General features: G+C 37.5%; 1 protein-coding gene across 2 annotated transcripts; it reads right to left on the bottom strand.

Moving 5' to 3' along the window:
• Positions 1 to 70: 70 nt before the first annotated feature.
• IMPACT (impact RWD domain protein) lies at positions 71 to 22,643 on the bottom strand (the record flags this gene model as incomplete). 2 transcript variants are annotated; one of them, XM_084252255.1, is made up of 11 exons in its annotated part: positions 71 to 139; positions 1,411 to 1,545; positions 2,813 to 2,903; positions 6,018 to 6,091; positions 6,815 to 6,912; positions 8,167 to 8,289; positions 13,420 to 13,505; positions 19,406 to 19,468; positions 20,663 to 20,715; positions 21,497 to 21,625; positions 22,608 to 22,643. In XM_084252255.1, the coding sequence occupies 11 exons, from the start codon at positions 22,641 to 22,643 to the stop codon at positions 71 to 73; spliced, it is 957 nt and encodes a 318-aa protein (XP_084108381.1). The 2 variants fall into 2 exon arrangements, with proteins under 2 accessions (XP_084108381.1, XP_084108382.1); XM_084252256.1 differs by lacking the exon at positions 22,608 to 22,643 and adding an exon at positions 22,168 to 22,366.
• Between the last annotated feature and the right edge of the window lie 4,829 nt (positions 22,644 to 27,472).

Below are 27,472 nucleotides of genomic sequence, written 5' to 3'. Positions count from 1 at the left end.
TATATTCCTTGATGACTGAGGAATTTGTATATAGTTATAGACAAATTAACCTTTCATATAGTTTCAGCTACTAATGTTCACTCCTCTTCTTGTCTTTTCTTACTTTTTTGTTCTTTCCCAAAGCCTTAGATGAATCTTCCTGAAAAAGACACAAGTTAATTTAGTATCCACTTATATGAAGATACTGTCTTAGAAACCGTAAATAGGATCATACAGAATACATATAATAAAGTAAGTATATGCACGTTCCTTTTTCTACAGTACTCTTTCATTTATAATCTATTTTAGCATTTCCAAAACAATCAAGGATAATAAGGGAAAACGCTCATCTAACAGACTTATTTCATTAATTTCAATAGCATTTAATCTACTGTTTACTTTCCAAAGCAAGGCAGTAAAGTTTAAATAAAACAGATAAGAAGGAGCCTCCCTGGTGGCACAGGGGTTAAAGACAGCCCTATCAAGTGATTGCCAGCCACTGCAACACAAGTTTAATCCCTGGCCGGCCAGGGAGCTATCCACATGGCACAGCAGACCTCTCCTGCCTCGCCTGCTGCTCCCCTGAGCAGTGTATTTCAGTGCATCTGCCTGTTCTGCTTCCCACTCTCTCTGGTGAATCCTCTATCCCCTGCATCTCTGGCTTACACCCCAGTTCTTGTATGCATAAATAAATTTTTTTAAAAAATAGTTAAGAATATACTTACAAAATACTAAAAAAAGACCCCAGGAATCATGCCTCAAAGGCATGTTTTTACACTAATAGAGAATATTAGAATTTCATGTGTTTAAAGAACATCTAGTTTATTATAACATTACAATTTCCCTGGGTCTCAATTTTAGGAAGTAGAAAGTATTTGGTATTTAAAAATTGTTCTAAAAATCAAATTCTATGAATCCAAGGAATTTAGGTTATAAAACATGGAGTGATGTACTCAGGTCCACAACTAAACCAGTTACACTGTTTTGACTAGAACCCAAGTGCTCAGTTTAAAAGTCTGAAGTTTTACCTAAACCACAACAAACATTCTGAGTTATTCTAAATGTTCATCTTTTTTTTTTTTTTTAATTTCACAGGTAGTGGTAAGAAACATTCTAGAGGGCCTCCCTGGTGGCACAAGGGGTTAAGACACAACCTATGAAGCTGTCCACAGCCTCTGCAGCAAGAGTTAGATCCCCGGGCCAGCCAGGGAGCTACCCACATGGCACAGCAGACCTCTCCTGACTCACCCACTGCTCCCCTCAGCAGTGTACTTTGGTCAGTCTGCCTGTTCTGTTCCCCATTGTCTCTGGTGAATCCTCTCATCCCCACACCTCTGGCCTGTACCCAAGCTCTCGTATGTATAAATAAATAAATCTTTAAAAAAAAAAAAAGAAAGAAACGTTCTAAACATAATACCAATAATCACTTACTGGGGAATGTGTGTAGTTCCTCTCCACTAGTATGTTTCTGGCACAGTTGTTGATATGTTTAAAGCGATCTGGTCCTAGCAGAATTCCTCCATACCAGCGTGACACCACCACCATGACATTCCTCACATTCAAAATCTGTTATTTTCAGAAGCATTATTAGATACATATAGAGACATGTACAAAGGTGAGTTTTATATGTAAAACTGCATATAAATTTCCCCATGACAATACTGGCAGAACCACATGTGTAAAGAGTGATTACTAATAATTCAGGGATGGAATGTCAGAATGAGAAGGAAATCTGGAAAACAAACAGTGCTCCACAGTGTACCTAAATTCCAAATTTTGGGGCAACCAGGCTGAGTGAAGGGGATGGACCATGCAATTAGGGTTCTAGTTCTTGGTGACTTCAACCAGAATAGTTCAGCCCTTTACCCCTAGGTCAAACAACAACACACACTCTACTTCTCAAGAAACTGCTAGAGAGAACAAGGGCTGCATGAGTAATCACTGGAGCCAACCGGTTAGGTCTTCCTCAGTTTCACATTTGTCAAATGCTGCCCTTAACATGAATCCCATCAGTCTATAGGCCTCAACTGCATATAGTGTTCCTATCAAGGGAAGGGCCTAGTTAGAAAACAGAACCTCCACAAACAACAGCAAGGAAACTATAGCAACTACCTTAGGGAAAAAAACAATCCATTCTTAAAAATTAATGGACAAGCAATGATCACCAGACAGATGAAGAAAATCCAGCAGCATGAAAGAGAAAGGACAAGATAAACAAACTAAAATGGACTAGGAAAAATTTAAAAGAGAGAACATCTTTTTAAAAAGCAGCTTTAGTTAGTACACTCAGAGAAATTTAGAAAATACTGTGTCCATAAAACCAGAATAGCACACTATGAAAAAGGCAAAATAGAGATTAAGAACTCTGAAAATTAAACACATGGTTGCTACAAAAAAATCAATCCAATAGAAATTTTTAAGATAGTCAGAAAATGTCTCAAGAACATAAGGCAATGAGATGGACAACTTAATAAAAACAGAAACATTCAGGATCTACCCAGGTCCAATATCTAACAAGAATTTTACAAGAACAAAACAGAGAAAACAGAGAGGATGAAACCATCAAAAAATATAAAGTTTTTCAGAGCTGAAGACAATTTTCTGTTGCCTATGATTTAAAAGAGCTTGAAAGCACAGCACTTATTATTAATGCTTTACTTTTTGCCCCATATCCAAGTTAAAATTTTCTCTCAAAGTTTTAAAATTAACTACTAATTAAACCAATATATCTTATGTTACATAGCTTAATTGATGTACTTACTCCTAAGTAGAGCCCCACTGAGAAATTCGATGGCTCATGGAAAAGGATTAACAGGGTTTAATTTATACTTACCTCCATGAGATGGAGAAGACGACCACCAGCAGCTGTTTCCCCATCATCCTCACAGTCCTGTAAGAAGGTCTGTTTATCCTCACAATATATTCTAGAAATACATATAAGAACATTACACTTTGAAACCTTAAAATATTGTAATAAAAGTTACTCTTTCATATTTGTTAATATGATTACTTCTACAACTGGCATATTTGTTTTTAAAAACAAATATATTTATTTGGATTTATTATCCAATATGCTTCACTTTTTATATTTGATAAAGCTAGGATTCAAAGGTACCGCCTTTAAATCAAAGATGCTATTATGGAAAGATGAGTTATACATATCTGACACTTGCCCCCCTCATTTAACCTTGAAGTGATGAGATTCTAGAGTAGTCACTGATAAGCATTTATGAGAATATACTGTATAAAAGCATTATACACAACAGGCACTATGAAATGTATATGAAATGTATAAAGAAATACTGCTGTCTTCAAAGAGCCTAAGCTGTAGTTAAATATACAAAAAGAATATAAAAATATAAAGCTGATAAAAATCAACGCATTTTATATTTTGCTTACATCTCATTCTAGCAATCAAGTATTTCTTTATCTTCCCCATTCTGAATAAGAATTACAAGATTAATTTTTCTCTATATAATTTTCCCCCAAATAAATTATGGTATTTTTCATCTACTTAAATTATGTAGAAAGTCAGCATCTGGAACAATAATATAGGGCTACACTGTAGTTGAATAAGTTTGAATAAAGAAAATAAGTGTCAGTTAAGGTATGCCACCTAGGGGATTTCTTAAACACCTACAAAAGGTACCTAGGCAGATGTAACAAAAATTCAGCTGTGGCGATAAAAAGATAGATTTACTTTATACACTTAAGTCGATTATATTAATTATAGCAATCATGGTCATCCATTCATTCATTTATTCCTTCAAGCTATCCAATAATTATTTACTGCCAACCTACTATGACCAGGCCCTATTATTTTAAATTCAGCGCTGATCTTGTTTGAAGAAGAAAAAGTGAGTACTATTAAACAAATTTTATGTGGCAAATTTGTGGCATACTCAAGGAAAAATGGAGTCAGAGATTGGTCTATATTAGGCTTGTAAGTATAATCTAACACCACAATGTTATAAAGAAAATTTAACTATGTAAGTCAGTAGTGTTAGGTTTTTTAAAAAAATGAAAGAAACCACAGACATTTTCACTGACCCTTCCCTCACATGCCAGGAAGTTAACGATGCAGCATCCAATAGCTGTATATACCAGTAGCCATAACTTCAAAGTGGGAACACAGCCAGAGAACCAGGAAGTAACCTTAAAAGGATCTTAAGCATTCAAAAGGCACAACAAAAAGTCCATGTACCAAGTGAAGGTCATTTATTTCACAGCAAAGTGTCCTTCATGCCTCTGTTTTTGCCTTTTAGACTTACCTGACACACAATCCTGATAAACTAAACTGATAACACTTGTGGTTAAGTGACAGTTGATCACCTATTAACATGCAAAACCACAAAAATATTCATAAGAACTTAAAAACCTAAAAATCTGGGTCTTGAAATGGAACATCTGGTATATTACTTAACTTTATGAAAACTCAAGGTCAACATTATGTACAGCAATAATTGAAGTTCAGCCAAGCAGTCATATAGGAATAAATAGGTAAGTATGGGGGTGTCCCTGGTGGCACAGGGGTTAAAGATACAGCACTGCCAAGCTATTGCCAGCCACTGAAGCATGAGGTCGATGCACGGCTGGCCACGGAGTTGACCCACATGGTACAGCAGACCAATTCTGTCTCATCCACTACTCCCCTCAGCAGTGTATTTCAGTAGATCCGCCTGTTCTGCTCCCCACTCTGTCTCTGGTGAATCTTCTTACCCCCTGTACCTCTGGCCTGCACCCCAGTTCTTGTATGCATAAATAAATCTTTAAAAAAGGGAATAGATAAGTAAAATTAGATTATCAAATTCAGCTCCACCACTTAACAGCTATGTGATCTTGAAAAAGCTAACCTTGTTACAGTGGCAGTTGCCAAAATAATCAGAATTAACTTTTGTAAAAACTCTTGGCACAGAGTAGGCAGTAAACATGTGAGGAGATGAATGAATGGCAACTATTAATACTTACACAGGCTATCCTAATCATTGAGAGCAAGTGCAGTCTAATTCTTCATTGTCATATTATTGATCCTAGCTCATTAAGAAATTCAGAATTCTGTCCAAAGATATTCTGGTAAGTAGGGAATTAGATAACAAATAATCTTTTGTAAGTGTTGGTACTTAAATGTAATAATAAAAATTCATCTATCCAAAGTGATGGATTTTTTTTTTTAGTTTTTGAGTTTCAGATAGCATTTCATGGATAGTCTCTACATTTCAAATGTGCACCAAACCCTATGTGTATATTCTAATTTATCTTAATCCTAAACTATGTTAAGTCTGCATTAATTTGCATACTTAAAAATATTCCCTTCATCTCTTCATTAACAAACCAGCAACACTTAACATAAAACCTCCATACTCAAAACCGAAAGATGTGATGTGAAAGCATACTTAATTCCTCAATAACAAGAGCATAATTGGTTCAAAAGAAAAACTTCTGAAATAATTTGGCAACATATATTTAGAATTTAAAACTATTCATACTTTTTGATAATTCTACTTCTAGGAATTTATCTTCTCTTAACTACATCCCCATTTCCATTTTAAAAAAGAATCTGAAACGAAAAGAATCTATCTTGAGAAAATAATACAAGAAGTATATAAAGATGTCCATGGGATTACTCTTTATAACAGTGCAAAATATGATAATTGAAAACAAAAAAGGAAATGGTTAAATTGTGGTATGGAACTGCATAATAAATAAGTATTATACAACCGTTAAAATAATGTTTAGAAAGCAATTATAACATGGAAAACTGCTTTTGTTAAATTAAGAAAAAAATAGGATATTGGGCAAAGCACTGAAAAAACTGCACAGAAAGGACAAAAAATATATTATCACTAAATTTAATGGCAGAAAATGGCTATTTTTCCCTCCAACTCTTTTTTTTATTTTCTGCAGTTTCCAAATACTCTACACATGATTATTACTTTTAGAATGAAAAAAAACACATTACATTTACTTTTTAAAACATATGTCAGTTTTCCTTCACTTTTTACAAATTGCACATTCCTAAAATGGTGATGTTCACTCACCTGTATGCATAGATGTTGTGGGTGGCACTAGCTATTTTCTTATTCTCATACAATTTGCCAAGAACCATTTTCACCTTAAAAACAGCAGTAATATAAATAAACTACTGTGTACTTTTTATTTGCTTTACAAATAAATGCTAGAAAAATATCTTAAAGCATACTGATATAGTCATACTGAAATAGTTATTCAAAGAATTACTACACTCTAAAAATAATAATTCTCAAGTTTCTCTTAACTTTAGGACAAAAACTGATACTCTCAATTGGCATAAATATGACAGATCTGGAATTTTGTTCACCAATTATCAACAAATATTTGAGTACTATCTGTGTCTAAGGTACCTGTATATGAAAAAAGTACCCCATGTAGAGAACATTAAATGAGAATTTTTTAAAATGAACTCTGAAAATTTACCAAATTTATGTATCCAATGTGACAGGTACCCCTAGTGGTACATTGTAAATATTATAAAACCAAAATTGTCTCTGAGAGTCAAGTAAGCTGTATATCCAGGAGATTACATGACAGGTCTAGAAAGATAAACAGCTACTCTTCTCCATCAAAAGGGAAGAGGAGGCTGGGGTAGGAAAAAGCCATTTCACTCAGATGAAAGAGCATATGCAAATACACCAGATTTAGGAAATAAAGGATTCTGAGTTAAATTGGAGTCTCAAATAATTTTTGTATTACATGAAAATTAAACAAAATAGAAAAAAACAAGGATATTATTACAAAACCATTTACTTTAATTACTTTGTAAAACAACATCAAAATGAGCTGGACATAATAAATTTACCTGTTTGAAACAAACTACTGGTGCCAGGTGGGCCTGAAAAGTACTTCTTCGGTCCGTAATAGGAATGCCATGATCAATCGGAGGTATTTCTTCTATTTCTATAAATTTAAAGAATGATATTATTATTCAAATTCTTACATTCAAATACTGAATGACTGGTGATAGAGGTAAGGAAGGGGAGGGGAGTTGAGAAAGAAATGTAAATTAAATGACAAATCAACCCAAATAGTGATCATTACATGTTAAAATTTCAAATTGTAATTTAAGTAAGAAGTTTTGAAACATATTGTACAAAAGATAGAACTACTTGATGTATGAATGATTTTCATATCTCAAGGTCACCTGGTGAGAACTGTATGTTGAAACGCAAATGGTAAACTGTTACAATGATGTAAGATAGTAAATATCTGATTTTTAAGAGTCTAAGGAATCCTGAGACCAAAAAAAATGACAGCTACTAATATACCAATAATTAACCAATCTACTGTTACTGGTCCTCTGTGTTGGGAAACCTATGACTATTCTGTATAACATGTTTTTTGCTAATAAAACTGTTGCTATTTCATAGGACTGAATTAAATATGTCAATAATATATCCAATGGGTATTCATAGAGTATCATGATATCCAGTTATCCTGTTTCTTTAACAAGTTTAAGAACCACTGATTTACTCTTAATTCTGTTGAAAGCTTACCAACCATTTTAGCAGCTGCCCCTATCTAATTTAAGATGAAAAGTAATCAGGAAAAATGAATTTAATGTTTCATCTGATCTATCATGTTTTTTGTAAGAGATTTGAGGAAACTGCTATCATTAAGTATTTAAAATACTAAAGTGGAATGTACTTTTAGGTAGAAACAAAGTTGATTTACAACATCAATCCATTTTGAGTACTTGATTAAGGAACAATTTGCTTAGGCATAAACTAAAATCTTAAGACATTTTATAAGTTTTAATTCAGTGGTTACACTTTTGATTATTTTACTTATATCTGTGAATATAAACTAAAATTTAACTCCAAGATATCAGGAGACAAATTAAGATTTTGAAATAAAAATATAAATAGGATAAGAACTGAAACATTAACATTTTTTTCTTGGTTTCAATTTCTCCCACCACTACTTCAAAACTCTAGAAAGTGGGAAAAAATTATGTTTCTATTTTTTCCTCACCATTCTGATAGACCTAGTAAATGCTAAAATAGTCAGAAGGCAGGAAGAAAATAACTTAATTTTCTTCAAATAACTATTTCTAACATGTGAGAGCTTGCTAAATTTCTAAACCATTCCAAAAATGATATATAATACTACCATTCTACTCTCCTCAAAAGAAACAAGTTAGTAACATTATACCTGTTTGAGTTTCGCGGATATCAAAATCCAGTGCTTTAACTGGATTTCCTGGCTGACTTGTTGAAGTAAGTTCCTCTTCACATTCAACATCTTTCTCTTCCGTTTTCTTCTTTACCTCTGGGCCTATGTGGATAATGAGACACTCACTATGAGTTATTCAGGAAGACAGTAAGAAATTACACTTAAAGTGGGGTAGGGTGGGAGTAAAAGGGCAAAGTGATTATGGATTATGGTGAATGGTTACTGGTATTTTAGTGATAGGGCTACAAAAATCATTAGTTTTGGCCTCTGTGATATGAATTCTATCCCCGGCCAGGGAGCTAACCCACATGGCACAGAAGAACTCTCCTGTCTCAACCACTACTCCCCTCAGCAGTGTATTTCAGTAGCTCCGCCTGTACTGCTCCCCACTCTGTCACTAGTGAATCCTCTGACCACCCGTAACTCTGGCCTACAGCCCAGTTCTTGTATACATAATTTTTTTTTTTAAATCTTTAAAAAAAAGTCATTAGTCTTAGTCTCTAAACACCATTCTTCAATAAAAGGAACCACGACACCTGGAGCAACAGTTGATTCCAGGACTGGAGCGAGGAAAATACAAGATGAGCAGAGAACATCTCATGAGCCCAGAAAGTAAGAAACTGCTCAAAAAAAGATGGAAGTTTATTAAAAAAAAAAAAAAAAAAAAAAAAAAAAGGAGCCAAGCTTTGAAAGAGCTCCTAAATGTCAAACCTGGTACAATTTGAGGAACAAAATAATTAAAAAAAGAAATTTTAATCCATGGAATAAAATATACATGAGTTCATACTGGTAGAAGTAATAATTAGATAAATAACGAGAAAGTGGGAAGAAGAAATCTCTTCCTTGTAATAGAATTCCAACTAGTAAATGTAGAAGAAAGAGAAAATGGAGAACCACCATTAGGCAAATACCATAGTAATAAATATTATTGATAAGATCAACTACTGGATACTAAAATTAGTAGGTGGGCCTCCCTGGTGGCGCAGCGGTTGAGCGCTACGCTGCGAAGCTGTCCACAGCCTCTGCAGCGCTGGTTCAATTCCCCGCCGGCCAGGGAGAACCCCATATGGCACAGCAGACCTCTCCTGCTTCACCTACTGCTCCCCTCAGCAGTGTCTTTGATCCGTCTGCCTGTTCTGCTCCTCGCTCTGGCTCTGGTGAATACTCTCACCCTCCCGCTCTTCTGACCTGTACCCCAGTTCATGTATAAAATAAATAAATAAAAATAAAATTAGTAGGTAAAAGTTTAAAGAGAAATAGGATATTAGCACAGCCTGAAAGTATCTTCTGCAAAATACTTATCACCTACAAAGGAAAAGATAGTTACTGTAATGATTAATTTTATGTCAACTTGATTAGGCCATGGTACCCAAGACATTTGTTCAAACACTATTCCACATATTTTTGTGAAGGTATTTTTTGCATGGAATTCACGTTTAAATCAGTTGGCAGTGAGTAAAACAGGTCGCCCTCAATAATGTATGGAAGCCTATCAGATTAAGGCCTTGATTGGAGAAGACTAATCTCCCAGTCTACAGCCTTCAAACTTGAGCTGTAACATCAATTCTTCCCTACATCTCCAGCCTGCCAGCCTACCCTTCAGATTTCTGACCTTGCCAGACTATATTATCTTGTGAGCCAAATCCTTTTTAAAAATCAATCTCTTCCTTTCTCCCTCCTCTCTCCCCCTTCTCTTTCTCTCCTCCCCAAATATACATAAATAAAACTCAAATATACACATATATACATGCATATACATGTACATACACATATATATTAAATATATATTAAACATATATATCTTTCTATGAAGAACATTAACTAATACAATAATTTTACAATGGAAATATCTGTCAGATAACCATCTTAACTAAGGGATCAAGGATTAATGCACTGTGATGCATTTTGTAGTGCTCTTGTCAAAAATGCCTGATACTCCAATCTTAAGAAAACAATGCAGAAAAGCCCAAATTGAAAGATGTACAAAACAGTTGAACAAAATTCTTCAAAAGCACCAAGATCCTTAAAGGTCATAAAAGTCAAGGAAAGACTGAGGAAATGTTTATAGACTTGAAGAGACGAAGGAGAAATAACAACTAAATGGAACAGACTCCTGGACAGGATCCTATAACAACAGAAAGGACACTGGCATAATACTCTAAATTTAGAGTATTTGAATATTAAACAAATATTATATTTTCAAACACTCTAAGCTTAGGGTATTTGAATATTAAACCAATATTACAGTAACCCAATATTAGTTTTCTATTCTTTTTTTTTTTTTAAGATTTATTTATTTATACAAGCACTGGGTACAGTCAGAAGCGTGGGAGGGTGAGACAATTCACCAGAGCCAGAGCGGGGAGTAGTGCAGGCAGAAGGACTGAAGTATACCGCTGAGGGGAGCAGCGGGCAGCAGGAGAGGTCTGCGCGCCATGTGGGACCCTCCTCCAGTGACTGGGGAGCAGCTGGGGATCGAACCGGCACTGCAGAGGCTGCGGGCAGCTTCGCAACCCAGCGCTCAGCCCCTGCGCTAGCGGGGAGGCCCTAGTTTTCTATTCTTAATAATTATACTATGGTTATGTAAGACATTACTAGAGGATACAGAATGAGGATGTAATGGAATTCTCTGTACTATTTTTGCAACTTTTATATAAGTCTAAAATTAGTTTCAATTTTTTAAAAAGTATAAATATCTGTATATAAATATAAATTTTAATGTTTCCATAGTAAAAAACTATGATAGAATAAAAATACATCTGTACTAAAGAGTAACAGTAAAAAAATAAATTTCTTGTCAAATGGGTGCCCTGGAAAGGGAAAATTCTCATGAGATAACCTTTTTTTAGAACTTGTACTTATTATTAGTTCTTCAAAATCATTAATCCTTCCACTTTAATATCAAATCTGTAAAACAATTTTTCATAAAAAATTCCAAACGTTATTTCCCAAAATTATAAATATTACAATGTAAATAACAATTTCAAAACTTTAAGAGTGGCTGAACTAAATAAAAGATAAAGGTGGAAAAAGGAAAATATCATTTTTAAGATTAATTATTTAAAAAATTTATAAGATTTGAGTGATTCTAAACTTTCTGGAGTCCTAAATTTCTACTAGTATACATTTCATTTTGGGAAATATCCCACCCTCCAGAGTGGTAGATTAACAAAATATCAACTTTGCCTTGAGACCACTTTTCTTAGAAATGCCCTAAAAGGCTGAACAATCAGAATATGGATCATAAAAAGAAAGTACTTCAAAAAGATTGTGATATGGACCAACTATCTTCATTTCAATGGAAACAGTAAGAACACTGTTAATGCTCTATCCCAATACAAAAATATTTTTATGATTAGTAAAATGCTCTGAAAAAACATGTAATACGATCAACTTTAAATATACACTGATTTTGCTAAGAAATTCATAAATGGATGGTTCCCTATAAATAACCTTTTAAAAACTATAAATACATTACTCAGTTTTTGTTTTTTAATCCTCTTTTTCACAAGTTGAAAATGGTTGCATCAAGAAAAACAATACTCTTTCAGAAATAAAATGAGGTTAAATGAAGCTATTTTCTTCTTTAAAAGGCCTTTGTGGTAAATGGAATCAAGACGAATAAAGTAACTGGAAATATTAAAAATTTCCATTTTGTCATACATTTAATGTTTCTGTGAAAGAACAATAATAGAGCAGATGTTAATTAATTTTCAAATGTTTTGAAATTAGATAGTGGTGATAGTTGTATAACTTTGAAATATACTACAAAGCACCGAATGATACATTTTTAAAGGTCAAATAATTATAGTATGTGAATTACATATCACAATTTTCAAAGTCATTTTTCTATATCCTAAATTTTGGTCACTGTGTTCTCCAAAGATTTTTTTGTATAAACACTTATTTGAAGCTAATGTCTAACTTATATAGTGCAGTAATTCATTAAGAATGTTAGATGGTTCATATTACCTTAATTATGAAAACATACAAAAATTATTTTCTTTACTGAAAAAGATAATCTTTGCAATAGCATTTTTTAAATTTAGATATAAATATAACTGACATGTAGCATTTGTTTTAAGTATACAATGCAATGATTCAATATTTGTACAAGTTATGAAATGATCAGCATAATAAATCTAGTTAACATCTATCCCAATACAAAAATATTTTTATAATGAAAACTTTGTGGTCCATGTTCTTAGCAATTTTAAAATATACAAAAATGCAGTATTATTAATTATAATATCTATGCTATATAAGATATCCCCATGACGTCTTTGTTTTATGCCTTGGAAAGTATTTTTTAACTCTCTTTTACCTATTTTATAGCTCCTCTTCCCCACCTCTGGCAACCATCAATCTATTCTCTGTCTGCATGAGCTTCATTTGTTTGTTTTTCAAGACAGATTTTTTAAAAGATTTATTAATTAATTTATTTATTTATGCATAGAAGAACTGGGGTGTAGGCCAGAGGTGTGGGGGGTGGTAAGAGAATTCAACAGAGACAAGAATAGGGAGCAGAACAGGCAGATCTACTGAAATATACTGCTGAGGGGAGCAGAGGGCAAGACAGGAGAGGCCTGTTGCACCATATGTGGTTTAGCATCCTGGCTGGAGATCAAACTCAGGCCACAGTGGAGACAGCACTGAGCCAACCCCTAGGCTACCAGGGAGGCCCGTCAGGACAGATTTTTGATTCAAGTCCTTTAACCACAAGATTCCATTTCTATCAGCATATAATATGAAACCAACAAGGTTAAAACTTACAGAAAAAATCATAATTAAATGAGTAAATGAACTGTTCAAAGAAACGTATTCTATCTCATATAAACCATAATATAGAGTTCCATTAAAAATTTAAATTAGAGGCCTCCCTGGTAGCGCAAGGGGTTAAGCCTCGGCACTGTAAAGCTATTGCGAGCCACTGTAGCATGAGCTCTATCCCAGGCCAGGGAGGTGACCCACATGGCACAGCAGACCTCTTCTGTCTTGTCCACTGCTCCCCTCGGCACTGTATTTCAGTAGATCTGCCTATTCTGCTCCTGCATCTCTGGACTACACACCAGTTCTTCTAAGCATAAATAAATAAAAATAAATCTTTAAAAAATAATTAATAAAAATAAATCTTTTAAAAATTTCAATTAGAATATCAACATTAAAATTTCATTACTGTAAGTTAAAAGAGCACTATAGTAAAAGAGCACTGACAGTAATTTTCATTCCTACCTGGTGCTGTCGTCTGAGATTTTTGTATTAGCACATCTCTTATTTTCTCCACCCACAGGTAAAGAATACTTTCGCCAATATTCTGTCTAAACAAAATAAAGAGGGGAAAAATTTTGTTAATTAAAAAATTTTCCTTCTCAAATTCAAGGAAATTCAGACATATTTACAATCTAAGACACTAGCTATGCCTTTTAAAAAAGATTTCATAAAAATATGAAATTTACTAACATTTGTGGATGAGTATTTAACAGATTGTTTATAACATTAAAAAAAAAAAAATTCTAACTGGCTCCAGGAGTAATACTGTTCACTTAAAATAACCAAAAAATGGTCATCATAGAGGGGAAAGAAAATTTCCAAACTTGAACTGGATGAATTAGGTAAATGCAAATGTGATTTAGTTTGTCAAAGCATATAGTTCGAGATTGATATCCAATCACTCGTTGCCTTCCTAAACTTTTTGAAAAATTTCAGACCACTTATTTGGTATACTTACTTCAACAAAGAAGGCTACAAAGAATTTGCAGAGAACTCATTTATAGAGTACATTTACAAGACTTAAAAGAAATTCAACATTAATTCATATCTTGTTTTGACAAAATAGTCTATTGCCCAAATCGATTCCTTTTAGTTCCAAATAATTATGATTGCCTTAGATAACCAAATGCATCTCAAAGGATCATGGAGAAAAAGAATTTGTCATGGTTCATATGGCGACAGCAATAAAACAAAAGCCCAAGTGTCTTTAGGAAATGCCACCAATATCAGTAAGTTTTAGTATGTTTTTAATGAAATCACTACTGCAGGTCATAAACAACATCTTACCCACTTCTTTTAAAAGTACCCTGCAGACTATTATCTATCTTTATCACTATTCATCAACAACCACCAAAGGATAATTTCAAAAGAAATGTATAAAAGAAAACAAGACTGCTTTAAAAATAATTCTGTATTCTCAATCCTTCTTATCTCACCAATAATGCCTCAGCACTGAAACAATCTCTGGGCTCTTTTGTAGCCTATCTTTTTAGACAAAGCAAAATTAAATTTGAAAGGTTTTCAAAATTCAAGAATGTTGGCTGAGTTTCTTTTAAACAATCACCACTCTATCCTCTCTTCTCAATAAAAGACAGCAGTACAGAAACAGAGGAAGGTACAATCTATTGAATCAATACTAAGGAAAAGGAGGGAAGGAGGGAAAGAAGATGGAAGGAAGGAGGGAGGGAGAGGAAGGAGAGACAGAGAAAAAGAGAGAGAGAAATAACTTTCAACACATTTAATACAACTGCCTAAAGAAGTACATATTATTTTCCCATTACAAATGAGAAAACATCTAGAAAGAGCAATCAACTTTTCTAATAAGTCTCATAAGCATTAAGAGCAGAGCCAGAATGTGAAGGCAATCCAAAATTCAAGCCATCCTCTGCATTTTGCTCTCCAATCCAACAGCTGCACCCTTAGGCAAGGAAGCTGCTTGAACACTGAATCTGTTCCTTATCTGTAAAAGAGATTTAAGGGCCTCCCCCTGGTGGCGCAGCGGTTGAGGGCCAGTTGAGGGCCGGGTTGCAAAGCTGCCTGCAGCCTCTGCAGCACGGGTTCGATCCCCAGCTGCCGGGCGAGGGTCCCACATGGCGCGCAGACCTCTCCTGCTGCCCGCTGCTCCCCTCTCAGCAGTGTACTTCTTAGTCAGTCTGCCTATTCTGCTCCCTGCTCTGGCTCTGGTGAATTCTCTCACCCTCCCGCACTTCTGACTGTACACAGTGCTTGTATAAATAAATCTTAAAAAAAAAGAGAGATTTAAAATCTCAAATCAATACTTTACAAAAGTAGTTTGTTTTCTTTTTTTTTTTTAAAGATTTATTTATTTATTTATTTATTTATTTATACATTTATACAAGCACTGGGTACAGTCAGAAACACTGGACGGTGAGAGAATTCACCAGAGCCAGAGCGGGGAGCAGAGCAGACAGAAGGACCGAGTACATTGCTGAGGGGAGCAGCAGGCAGCAGGAGAGGTCTGCAGGCCATGTGGGGCCCTCCCCGGTGGCTGGGGAGCAGCTGGGATCGAACGGGGCTGCAGAGGCTACAGGCAGCTTAACAACCCAGCGCTTAACTGCTGTGCACCACCGGGAGGCCCAGAAGTAGTAGTTTGTTTTCAAGTAAACCTACCTTATCTTACTCAACATAAGGATGCAGCCCTGGGGGTATATAGTGAATGAGAAAACTGAGTCCCTTATCTCAGCTTTTATAATTATTATCCTTACAAATTTATGGTTTTATATGTAATTTTCTCTTTTCCTAACATCATGTTACTGAATTCTTCACATCATCACTACCAAGAGTAGTAATGTTAATATCTAGCGTTCACTGAGCAGCTCCTACATACAAGACCTGCTGTCTCACTTGATCCTTATAACCACTGTTTGAGACGGGAAAATTCTCTCTCTAGAAAAACACATTTATAGTCATAGTTTATTGTTGGGAGGTGGGGAGGCTGATAACACCTTAGAGGAGTGGGAGTCACTTCTGAGATGCAGTCATCAAGGAAGACAGTGACCCTCGCTCCCAGCCTAGTAGAAGAATAGGAAATTAATTTCTGATAGGAATAATTAGCAAGCAAGGATATCCTAATTGACATGGAAACACATTTGCAGAAAACCTCTTTCCCTCTGAATATGCAGCAAACATACTCAAAGATCACCTTCACAGTGGAACTCTCCTCTATGACCTCACCTACATAAGCAGAGATAGGTTTTTGCTAAAAAACTGTAAAAAGTGCTACTTTAACACCGGGTCCAAATTTCTCACTAACTAATGCACTATATATTTTATTGGTACACCTCTATCTTAATTTTCAAATTTCAAACTAAGAGGGTGCCAGTATACAGGAGATGTTTAATACATGTTTACCTGAAAAACTGGTTTTTCTTCTCACCTCCCTACATAAAAGGCAACAAACCATAGTTCATGTTATCTACATAAAATTCAAATTAAGCATTCAAAATTATGCTAAACATGAAAATCTCAATGTGCTACTACATTTAGATCATTAAAAAAACTATAAACATTAGGAAATACATTTATACATTTATCTCACTTTTGGTTTTCAAAGGTCAGTATTTTTTACTTGCTGCCCTCTGCTGGAATTATATGGAAAAATATGATTACAAGTTGTCACAGGAAACTTTTTAAAACAGAATATGTATTCTGAAAATACCATAGGACCAAGGTTATCGAAGCATCTTTAATAAAGTACACAGTATGACACACTGATCTTCAGAACAATTTTATAACTTCTGATACTTTCTAATTCTCAAACAGCTCAACTGAATTGCTTAGGAAAAACAGCAAGTTTTATCCTATGGGAGGGCATCTCTTAGCAAAGGGGAGGATTTTTTGATTAGAAAAGGTAGGTAGTAAGTCATTTCAGCATAAGCGACACTGTGTATGAGTAGAGAAAAAAACACTAATGAATATGACTGATAAAATAGAAGCCCAGAGGAAATGTTCAATACCACCAAAAGTTACAGAAGTCATGTAAGATAGAACTAAAGAATGACCAGCGTATAATTACAATATTACTCATGAACAAGTGTGTAGTATAGTTTAACTTATTCAATTTTCAGAGGGAGAGATATACTGATAAATACACATAAAGGATTACAGCAAGAGGGCCTCCATGGTGGCACAAGAGGTTAAGCACAGCACAGTGAAGCTATCTGCGGCCTCTACAGCAAGAGTTTGATCCTCCGCTGGCCAGGGACCTACCCACAAGGCATAAAAGACCTTTCCTGTATCAACTGCTGCTCCCCTCAGCAGTGTATTTCAGTCAGTCTGCCTGTTCTGTCCCTGACTCTGTCTGTGGTGAATCTTCTCACACCACGCACATCTGTACCCCAGTTCTGGTATGCATAAATCAATCAATCTATTTTTTAAAAAAAGGATTACAGAAAGAATTGTGTTGGGGAGACAAAAGTTGGAGTGCCCAAAAGTTGGAGGGACAAATGTGTGAAAACAATTAATTTAGGAATCACTAAATGGGAGCATCCCCATTGGTCTATCCAATTCTTCGTTATTTCCAGAATCAAGTGTAATCCTTAAAGGAGACTACACTTCTTCAAGGAAGGAACAAACGGAATCGATTCCATTTGCAGATAAACCATTTTTTAATTAAATGTTTCGGGAAATAAAAACACCTGGCCTGGATTCCAGTGATATACAGGGGTCCTTTCACTGCCAAATGGGGTACCAGTTCATGGATTAGAGTAAAACTAATATTTCAGAATATTTTTTGTTTCACTAAACTAAAAGACCTTGTTAAAATTATTACAAATCACAGTAATATTGTAACAGGGTGGTCCCTAGGAAAGGGGGAGATTCCAGGTTTCCTGTCCCACACAAAAGGAGGGTGGAACTGAGCAAGGAGAGAAGATGCTGCAGAGGAGACTGAGGAAGGAAGGGAGCAGGATGGAGAGCCAGAAGGAGACCTGGAGGAGGCACATGGAGCAGAGAGACGTGTGAAGCAACTGTGCTTGCCTTTTGGTCGTGGACTGGTTGATACAGATGTGGGTGAGAGACCCGTGGGGAGGTGACAATGGCGATTTTTGTCTTGCTTTTGATTTTGCTCTTTTCCTCCAGACTTGTCTGGTTGTTTCTGACCCTTTTCTGTGGGTCCCCACTGGAAGATACTTTAGACTTGTGGCAGGCTTTGGGCCTACCTCTAGGTCAGTCCTGCTTGGGTGGACTTTTACCTGCTTGGGTGGACAGGTAACTTTGGGTGCTTGATTTAGAAATTAGATTCTTTGCCTTTCCTGTATTGTTTCCTAATTGTATTAAAGTTCCTTTCCATTAAAGTCTCATATGTCTTGTGTTGATGCGGTGGATGGCAGAACCTATTTAGAGCAGACAGGTTTGGGGGATCTGGGCTGCCCCTCTCCCTGCCCTGTAACAATATCTTCTCTGGACTACTACATTAGCCTCTAACTAATGTCACATACCTATTCATGCTATCAGTTCTCTAAACAGAAACAGATTAGTGCTTTCAAAATGATAATTTTATCATATCATCACTTCATTTAAAACCCTTCACTGATTCCCATGGGTCTTGGGATATACATAAAAACCCTTAACATGACCTACAAGACACTGCATGACTTCCCTGTCTCTTCTCTAGAACATTTTCCCACCCTGGCCCCTTCCTTCCTGCTCTCTCACTTCATACCACCATTACTTTGTGTTCTGAAATTTGCTGAGTTTCTTGACACAGAGGCTTTTTATATACTGTGGTTTCTCTCGCATTATCTTCATCTCTATAACTCAGCCTGTAAGTCAAAGAAGCCAACCCTGATTGCCCATACTAGGTTAAGTGTAGTTTCAAATTCAATTAATACTGCACATTAATATCTTTCTTTTATAGAACTTATCATAGCTATAGTTTTACATTGATTTTTACAGTGTGATAAGTAGTATCTCTCCTACCAATAAATTCTAAATGCTATGAAAACAGGGGACCACTTCCATTTTTATATCCATGCTTATATCCATGCTTTATTCATTGCTGAATGATAAAAGGAAAAATACTGTATATCAACAGATTTTCAGTCTTAGGTCTAATACAAAAATATTACCATTAAAAATATAGTGTAGTTTAATAAACAATTACATTTAAGATTCTGCTGTTATCAGTTTCATTCAACATAGCTTATGAAAATACCAAAACGAGAGTACTGTCTCTGAGTTTTCTTTCACAAGCTGGCTAAGTATTTCTATAGGTATTCGTTCTAATTACTGTATTTTTATATCTACATTATAGTCATGTCACATGTATATATAAAATTATACAGCCAGTATTTCAAGGAAACACATCCTTTTTATTAATGAAAAGGCAGCTTAACAAAAAAACTAGAAAAGGTCTTAACATATCATTTTCAACGAAAGTCTACAAGAGAATCACTGGAATTTTTTTTTTTAATCACCTGTCACTTACATATATATTTCCTCAAGGCTATTTGATAAATCAGCACGTTCTTGTCCTTTAAGCCAAGGAGCGCTAAATAAAACACATTAAAGATTATTGAAGGACTGTTTATATCTCAAGCAGACAAACAGAGAAATTACTGCTTAAACCACACATTAGTTTTTGTTCAACTTAAAAAATTATTTCAATAACATGGTATTCAATATTTGTATAAATTGATACAGTTCCAAAATGCTTTCACTGGCATTAACTCATTCAATCTTCCTAGAAAATCATGAAAAAGTCAATATCAATATTATTCAATCAAAATGGAATGATTTTAAAACTAGGATAAGTTCACAGGATGTCATAAACCTGCCCAAGTTTCTATCAGTGTCAACAAAGATTCTAGAATCTTAATTTCCAGATTCACAGATTTTTGTCACACTATTAGGAATCCCCAATTTTTTCTATACGATGCCTGAGAAACAACTCTAAGAAGCTGATAACATCACTATTTAAAAAAAAAATTAACTTTTTCTGAAAAGGACATATAGGCTGATAAGCATTCTATATTATACCTATCATTTCCAATAAAGAAAAAATTACTAACAGCAAATTTTACAGCTATGTTTTAAAATACTAGTAGGTAGTATTTTAGTAATATTAAACATTTAAGTATTTTAGTAATAGTAAATAGTGGGTTAAAATTTTAGTAATTAAGATTTTTATGTAATTCTGTTCCCATGGGTTTTTGCAGTTACTAGGTAATGGGGCAAGGCTGATCAAAGGTCACTTGCAAGTCTGACTCATATAGGTAAAGTCTGGCAGCAGAGAAGGGAAAAAGGGAAAAAGAAGCAACAGAAGTGCTACTGGGTAATTATCAGAAGGCAGGCAGTCCTAGGCAGAGGCATGTCAAGATCTGTGACTAGGTAAGCAGATCCAGGTTAGGTGACACTCTATATGGGTAGGGGTTTCTGGATTACTAGGTCTAAAGAATAAGGCATCTAAAGAGGAAGGTTTCCTTTCCCATATCTCAAGACAATTAATTCTATAGCCATTTTATTCCTGTGACCCCAAAGACTGCTACTCTTTTATACTAGTGGCATACTTCAACATGGTTTTATATAATTTTTCATTTAAATGCTTATGTCAAATCCAAAAGGTATTTTAAGTTACTGCATGTGTTTAGAGTAGTATTTTATATCAGCACACATACAGAACAGAGAAACAATCCTTGAAAAGTATAATCTCTTTTAAAAATAGAAATAAAGAAATACAGCTTACTTCAGTTGATATATAGGTGGAGCCGTACCCGGATATTCATTAGGTAGCATCACCTACAAAGCAGTTTTAAAATAAATCTGTTTACATTTCATCATGGATCAAAAATGTATACATTTATAAAGCTAGCCATTGAACAAATAAACTATATTTCTAAAGCTGGCCACTGAACAATACTAATCTTGCCACATTAAGAAACAAGATCAGGGCCTCCCCAGTGGCGCAGCCAGTTCAGCACAGCGCTGTTAGGCTGTCCACAGCCTCTGCAGCATGGGTTCAATTCCGTGCCAGCCAGGGAGATGCCCACATGGTGCTGAAGACCTCTCCTGGCCCACCCACTGTTCCCCTTAGCAGTGCTTTCAGTCCATCTGCCCATTCTGCTCCCCACTCTGTCTCTGGTGAATCCTTTCAAACTCCCACCCCCCTGGCCTGTACCCCAGCTATTGTATAAATAAAAAATAAATATTAAAAAAAAAGAAACAAGATCAATTTTTGGTTAAATCTCTGAAAGAACTCCTTCCTCATATTTAGGCCCCTCCCTTAAATATGTTATTAGTGATAATTCTGACTCAATTTTGTCAATCATATATTAAGAACACAAACAATTAAAAGAACTGGGATAGGACAGATTGAGACTATCAATTAAAGCTTAAGTTAAAGATCTGAGATTTAATGACCCATGTTCAGATAATCAACAGTTAACAAAAACCAACAACAAAAAAAGACAACTTAGAAATATCACACAATAGCATAATCATTACAAGAATACAACAGTAGTAAATAATATAGTGTAAATGTTATAACTGTAAAATGACTATAGATAAAGAGGGGAAATACCTGCAAGCAAAGCGTCCACTTGGGGTCATCTATGTCATCGCTAATTCTAATACAAAATACTTTGGCACTGTCATCAATGACACACCATTCCTCGCCATATATAGCTGCCATTGCTTCAATTTCCTCATTCTGAAAGAAGGTGATGGGGAAAGTCAATGAACGTGCATACCCCCAAAACCTGAGTTTTCCTTATTCCTTTACAAGTCATGCACTTCATCAGCCTTGACAAAGGATTCCAGAATTAGTTTGCCAGTCATCATGTCAGAACACGGTTAGCATAGGCTGTTACATTAGGGGGGTATACATCCTATACATCCTATACATCCTATAACCCCAGGAGATTCACAAAAGAAAAGACAAACCTATCTTCTCTGCTCCATCTTTTCTTTTTTTACAAACAGATAATACCACCCTCACGCCCAGTAGCACTGTCATATCTCATTTGTTGTTGTTTTTTTGTTTTGGATTCGGGTACAGAACCGAGTGGCTTTGACCTTTTCGGTAATCAAAACCTCAAAACATTTCAGAAATTCTTTTGGATTGGCGAAAAAAAGGAAAATAACCTGAACCTAAACGTGAAAATGGGCAGGAAAGCACGCCTTTAACTGCCTCATCTCCTTTTGTCCTCAGAGCCCAGCGGGGAAGGTTCTGAGCACGCCCACGTGAGCCGCGCTGGGGAGGGCGCAGAGCAGAGGGGAAAGCAATTGAGGGGGCCCTCGGGGTACTCCAGGGGCTGTGCCTTCATAGCCCCTTCTGCAAAGGCAGAAACAGGGGTTCCCTGGTGGCTCTTCCAAGGTGACCCTGCGGCGACAGGAGCGGGAGCAGAGCCCAGTTTCTGCCTCCGGCCCGGGGCCGCTCAGTCGCGTGCTGATGGTTGACGATGGCACGTCCCGGGCAGGCCGAGGCCGCCGTCGCCGGGCGCTGCGGGCCTCGAGGGCCAGCGGACAGCAAGCGCTGGGGAAATAAAATCAGGCGGAGCACTCGGGGCGGCCGGGCGGTGCCCGCAGGCCAGAAGGCCGGTCCGGGCGGAGGACGCCTCGGCGGCAGAGGCCCGGGGCAGCAAGGCGAGCCCAAGCCGAGCCTGGAGGTCAGCGCCTCGCCGGGGCCTCACCTGCCTCTGGTCGCTCCCTGCGTCCCCCTCAGCCATGTGGCCCAGGTGCGGCCCGATGACCGCCGCCAGCCCAGGTCCGGAGCGCGGGGGCGGGGCAGTACGGGGAGCTGAGCGCTGGCTGCTGCGCGGCTGACCCGGAACTGCAACCCTGGCCACGCCGCACAGCCCGCTTCTCCTTCCGGGGCACGCGCCAGGTGGCGAGGGGCTCTTGGGGCTGGCTGGGTGCCCGCTCGCCGCTGCCCATTGGCTGCGTCCGGAGGGAAGCCACCCCGCTCCTGGCACGTCCGGGGGCCTTCTTGGCTCTGTGTCCTGGAATGTTGTCGGGCTGGGGGCTGCTGCCCGCCCACTGCAGCCACGACATCATCGGACCCCCCCAAGAGAAGTGGGGGAATCGGTTAACTTCCACCCTAGGAAGGGACTCGACCCACAGCCCCAGACTTGCCTTGGCATGTCAGGGCGGGGGCTTTTTACGTGTTTTAAGAAATTGTATCTGATTTTGGCAAAGATGGGTTTGATTTACCAAGAGCAGGAGAGGGCAGATCATTTTGACAACGTGTGGAAACCCACTCATTGTTATTTTGTGTTAGGTTTTCTTGGATGTTCCGAAACATTTCCTTAAGGAGCAGCTTTTGTTCAAGACCCTAGTTATGCCAATCAGCATAAAAATCATTGTTTCATTATCCAAAAACTTTGAATCAGTTTGTCTCAACTTACATATGCTAATATTTTGCTTGTGAATTACCATCTGTCACCTTCTAAGAGGCACTTAAATCAAATCACTTAATCTCTTACTGTTAGGGGGGAAAGGATGTCCTAAAGCTAATTCCATACAGGCTTTGTGGACTCCACCCCCACCCCAGACCAAAGCCAAAGACACTGGGAACTCCAAATCCCATCACCACCAAAGGGAAGGTGACTGGGACCTGAGGGTGGGGTTAAGCAGCCAGGTGTGGTATAAAAGCCAGACACGTGGGCTTTGGAGGGGTCCCCCATTTTGGCTCCCCGCCATCTCGCAGCATCGGCCTGCTCTGAGAGTGCCTTTGGGATTCCAGGTCGGCTCATGGGGTAGGACACGTTAAAGACTTTATTTCCCTATTTTCTCCCTGAGTTGTACATTTCCTTAATTCCCTTTCCCTTGTAAATAAACCTTTTATTAACCTTTTTGTGTGTGCCTGTAGTGGAGTATTAATAAGCCCCTTTTAAGCGCGTGAGTGAGTACCCAGAGCCAACCCGTTTTATATCAGGGTTGCCCCATAACAGTTACTACAGAGGTTTTTTTTTTTTTTTTTAATTCCCTCTTGCCTCACTTTCTACACAAACACACACACACAAGCTTAAAATATTACATCTTTCCTCTCCCCTCATCCTTAATCATGGGCATTTTTTAAATTCTCCTTTAAAACTCTAGTGAGGGCCTCCCCGGTGGCGCAGCGGTTGAGCGCTGGGTTGGGAAGCTGCCCGCAGCCTCTGCAGCGCCTATTCGATCCCCGGCTGCTCCCCGGCCACCAGAGGAGGGTCCCACATGGCGTGCAGACCTCTCCTGCCGCCCGCTGCTCCCCTCGGTCCTTCTGCCTGCTCTGCTCCCCGCTCTGGGTCTGGTGAATTCTCTCACCCTCCCATGCTTCTGACTGTACCCAGTGCTTGTATGTATAAATAAATCTTTAAAAAATTAAAAAAAAAAACTCTAGTGAGTCAAGCATGCATTCCCTGAGTACCTAAAGAATTCGGTCTAAATTACTTAGAGGAGATGCTACTATAACGCTGTGGATTTAGTAATTAAACAGACATTTACTAGGCTCTTATGCTAAGCTATGGAGAAGCAAAATCAGATGTCCTGCATTGTCTCTAAGGAGCAAAGTTGTAGGGCAACAAAAGCTAATCAGTCGGGGCTAGAACTATGTCCTGTTTTGTTAGTAACACAAGAACCATTCATCCAAATTTCATTGGGCTTCCAGAGAAAGTGTAAAGTGAGTTGTAGAAAAACAGGTAGAATAATTGGAGAGGAAGAAAAATATTGGCAAAAAAAAATTGTAGCTCAATTCAGCTCACTTCAAAAAATTGTAGTTGATGTAGTTTGTTATCTCTGATATGAAAGCTGTTAACCCCTCTTGCCATATGTCTTGTCTAAGCCTTTTATGATTATCTCCGTAGATGTGCACATTTTAGTTCCATGAAAGGACTTGGAGGGCTTGAGCACTGTGTTGTTAGTCACATCCCCTCCCTTCAACTGTTTGGTTTGGACATAATATTATTTCTTTATCTTGAGCAAAAATAGTTTCAAACTCCTCCTTCCAAACAACTTGGGCCCCAAAGTCAATGTTACAGCCAGTCCTTCATGGTATTTCTCTCTGAGGTGAGGAATTTCCTGGAAATTTTGAGGGGGGCTGGCCACAGTGCATCTCCAGTTGTCTGAAATCTATAGTTATCATCCTAACACTACCTGGATGTCCAGCTGTTTTCCTTCCTTCATTCTGAACTCTTCCTTCACTAACCTCATCATATGTTGTAAGGGCAGGAATGGACACAGTGCAGGTTTTCTAGGATCCCGTGCAGACCAGGTTAAGGAGGAGTCCTGGAGCCCTCAGTGGTTTTTGCAGGTCTTTTATTGGGATTTACCCGGTACAAGCAGGCAAGGGTGCTGGGGGGACGGGAGACTGGCAGGCCTCCCAGCCCCCAGCAAATCCTCACTATCTGGGCTCTCCCACCTTCTCTCGGCTTCTGCTTCTCTTGCTTCTTTCTCAGTTTCTCTTTTGGCTTCTGCTGGTGTCTCCGTGACGCCGCCCTTAAAAAGCACAATCTCAGCCCAGGTGAATCCCATCTACCTATACCCACACCCTATTCCAGGTGCTCGCCAGTGGCCATCCTGCCACCACACATGCCCAAGAATGTATTTTCCCAAGACCTTATTGATGGCTGCTTGTGGATGATGGGACTGCTACATTCTTATCCTTTTCTACACTTATTCAGGACTGCAAGGATCCATCATCCATCCTGATGGCGGGAGGGCAGAAAAGCCTGACATTTTTCCTTACCCTACATATGTCTCACAATTTAATTGCATAATATAGTCCTTTTTCCACTTAGAAAAAAGAAATAACTATGGAATCCTTACTTCAGTGTTAGCTTATGTAAAACAGATTTAAGTTGTTCTGATTAAAACAGTGATGATAGGCCTGAAATCCCAACAGCTCAAGAGCCCTGCCTCTCCCAGAGCCCCCTTCTCAAAGACTTGAAACCCAAATTTGGGCCTCCCTGGTGGCACAAGGGGTTAAGACACAACCTATGTTCCTGTCTGCAGCCTCTGCAGCACAAGTTCAGTTCAATCCCCAGCTGGCCAGGGATCAACCCACATGATGCTGTAGACCCTCCGCAGGGTACTTGGGTCAATCTACCTGTTCTGTTCCCCACTGTCTCTGGTGAATCCTCTCAACCCCCACACCTCTGGCCTGCACTCCAGCTCTTATATGCATAAATAAATAAACCTTAAAAAAAAACCCAAATTTGAAAAGTAACACATTACAATGTAACAGAAAATAATATACAGCATAATTTAACATTCTAAACAAAGCATAATGTACAGTTTATTACACATAATACCTCTTTTCATACCACATATAGCAAACAAGTCTATCTTCTGCAGACACTCTGATTTTTTGATTCATATTTTCTCATAGTTAGAACCTTTGAATCTTCAAGCTCAGATTCTAAACAGAAATGACTTTCTAAAAATGGGAACAAAACAAAACCTTCCCTAAGACCCCAGATTCAGATCTGCAAGAAGCACTTAGAAAGAGGAGAGAAGTAATTATTGAAGTAAAAAGTATAGGAGGTAGAGTCCATTTGCAGACTATATTGGAAGAAAGCAAGACTCCATAGACAATTCAGGTGCAAAAGACTACTTTGTATGAATTTTGAATAGTTGCCTAAGCAAAGTTGAGAGCTGATTGCCATTAGAAACAAAGACGATAAAAGCATGTTCTCTAAGCCAGATTCTGCTGATTTCCACATCTATTTACCAAATGGTTACTGGATGTCTTCTTCAAACTCAGTATGTTAAAACTAACCTAATATTTTGCCCTAAACCTTTATCACCTCCTACCTCCCCACTTTTCAGTAATTGGCAGACAATTACTGAACAAGTTTGAAACCTGGGAGACATTACACTCATCTCTTTCACTGCCTCCATACCAGAGAGCAAGTTCTGATGATTCAGATGTTTTAATACCCCTTATATTGTTAATAGTGTCCTTCCTAATCCTTCTAATTCTACTGGACCCTTCCTTCAAGTTATTCTCTTCACTTCCACTAGAGAAATCATGCAAAATATACAAGCTTGATCATGTCTTTTCTTCTTTGAAATTCTTTACTTGCTTTTCATAAACTTCACAGTAACACCTAAACACCTAACACACAGTATATTTCTGGCTACCTCTCTAATGCATATTTCAGCCAGATCAGCCTGATCTACTTTACTTAAACTCCCTTTGATAAAAGGATTCCATGACTTTAGAGGAAAAAAGTATGAAAATTGCTATTTCACACAGTAGAGCGTGTCTAGGGAATTAAGATACACAAAGAGGACAGTGACTAGAGTGAAACACTGGAGCAGATCCTTTTAAGGATAGAGGACAACATGAAGAAGCAACATGAAACTTTTGGGGGGAATACACACACAGAAGTCTTCAGGTGACCCAGAGGGGTGATGGGGACAGATTCCTCAGATACTCCCATAGAAGAGAAATATGGCAAGTGGCTACACCAGAATTTTTGTAAGGATGACCCAATATGGCTAGGAAAAAGAACTTGAAACTTTTTGCTCTTGCTTAAGAAACAAATTGTAGAAATCAAGTAATTGGATGGGGAGT

The sequence above is a fragment of the Talpa europaea genome (assembly GCF_964194135.1).
Source record: "Talpa europaea genome assembly, chromosome: 13".
Classification (NCBI taxonomy): Eukaryota; Metazoa; Chordata; class Mammalia; order Eulipotyphla; family Talpidae; genus Talpa; species Talpa europaea.
The sequence above is the reverse complement of the archived record's forward strand: the minus strand, read 5'-3'. Positions and strand labels throughout refer to the sequence as shown.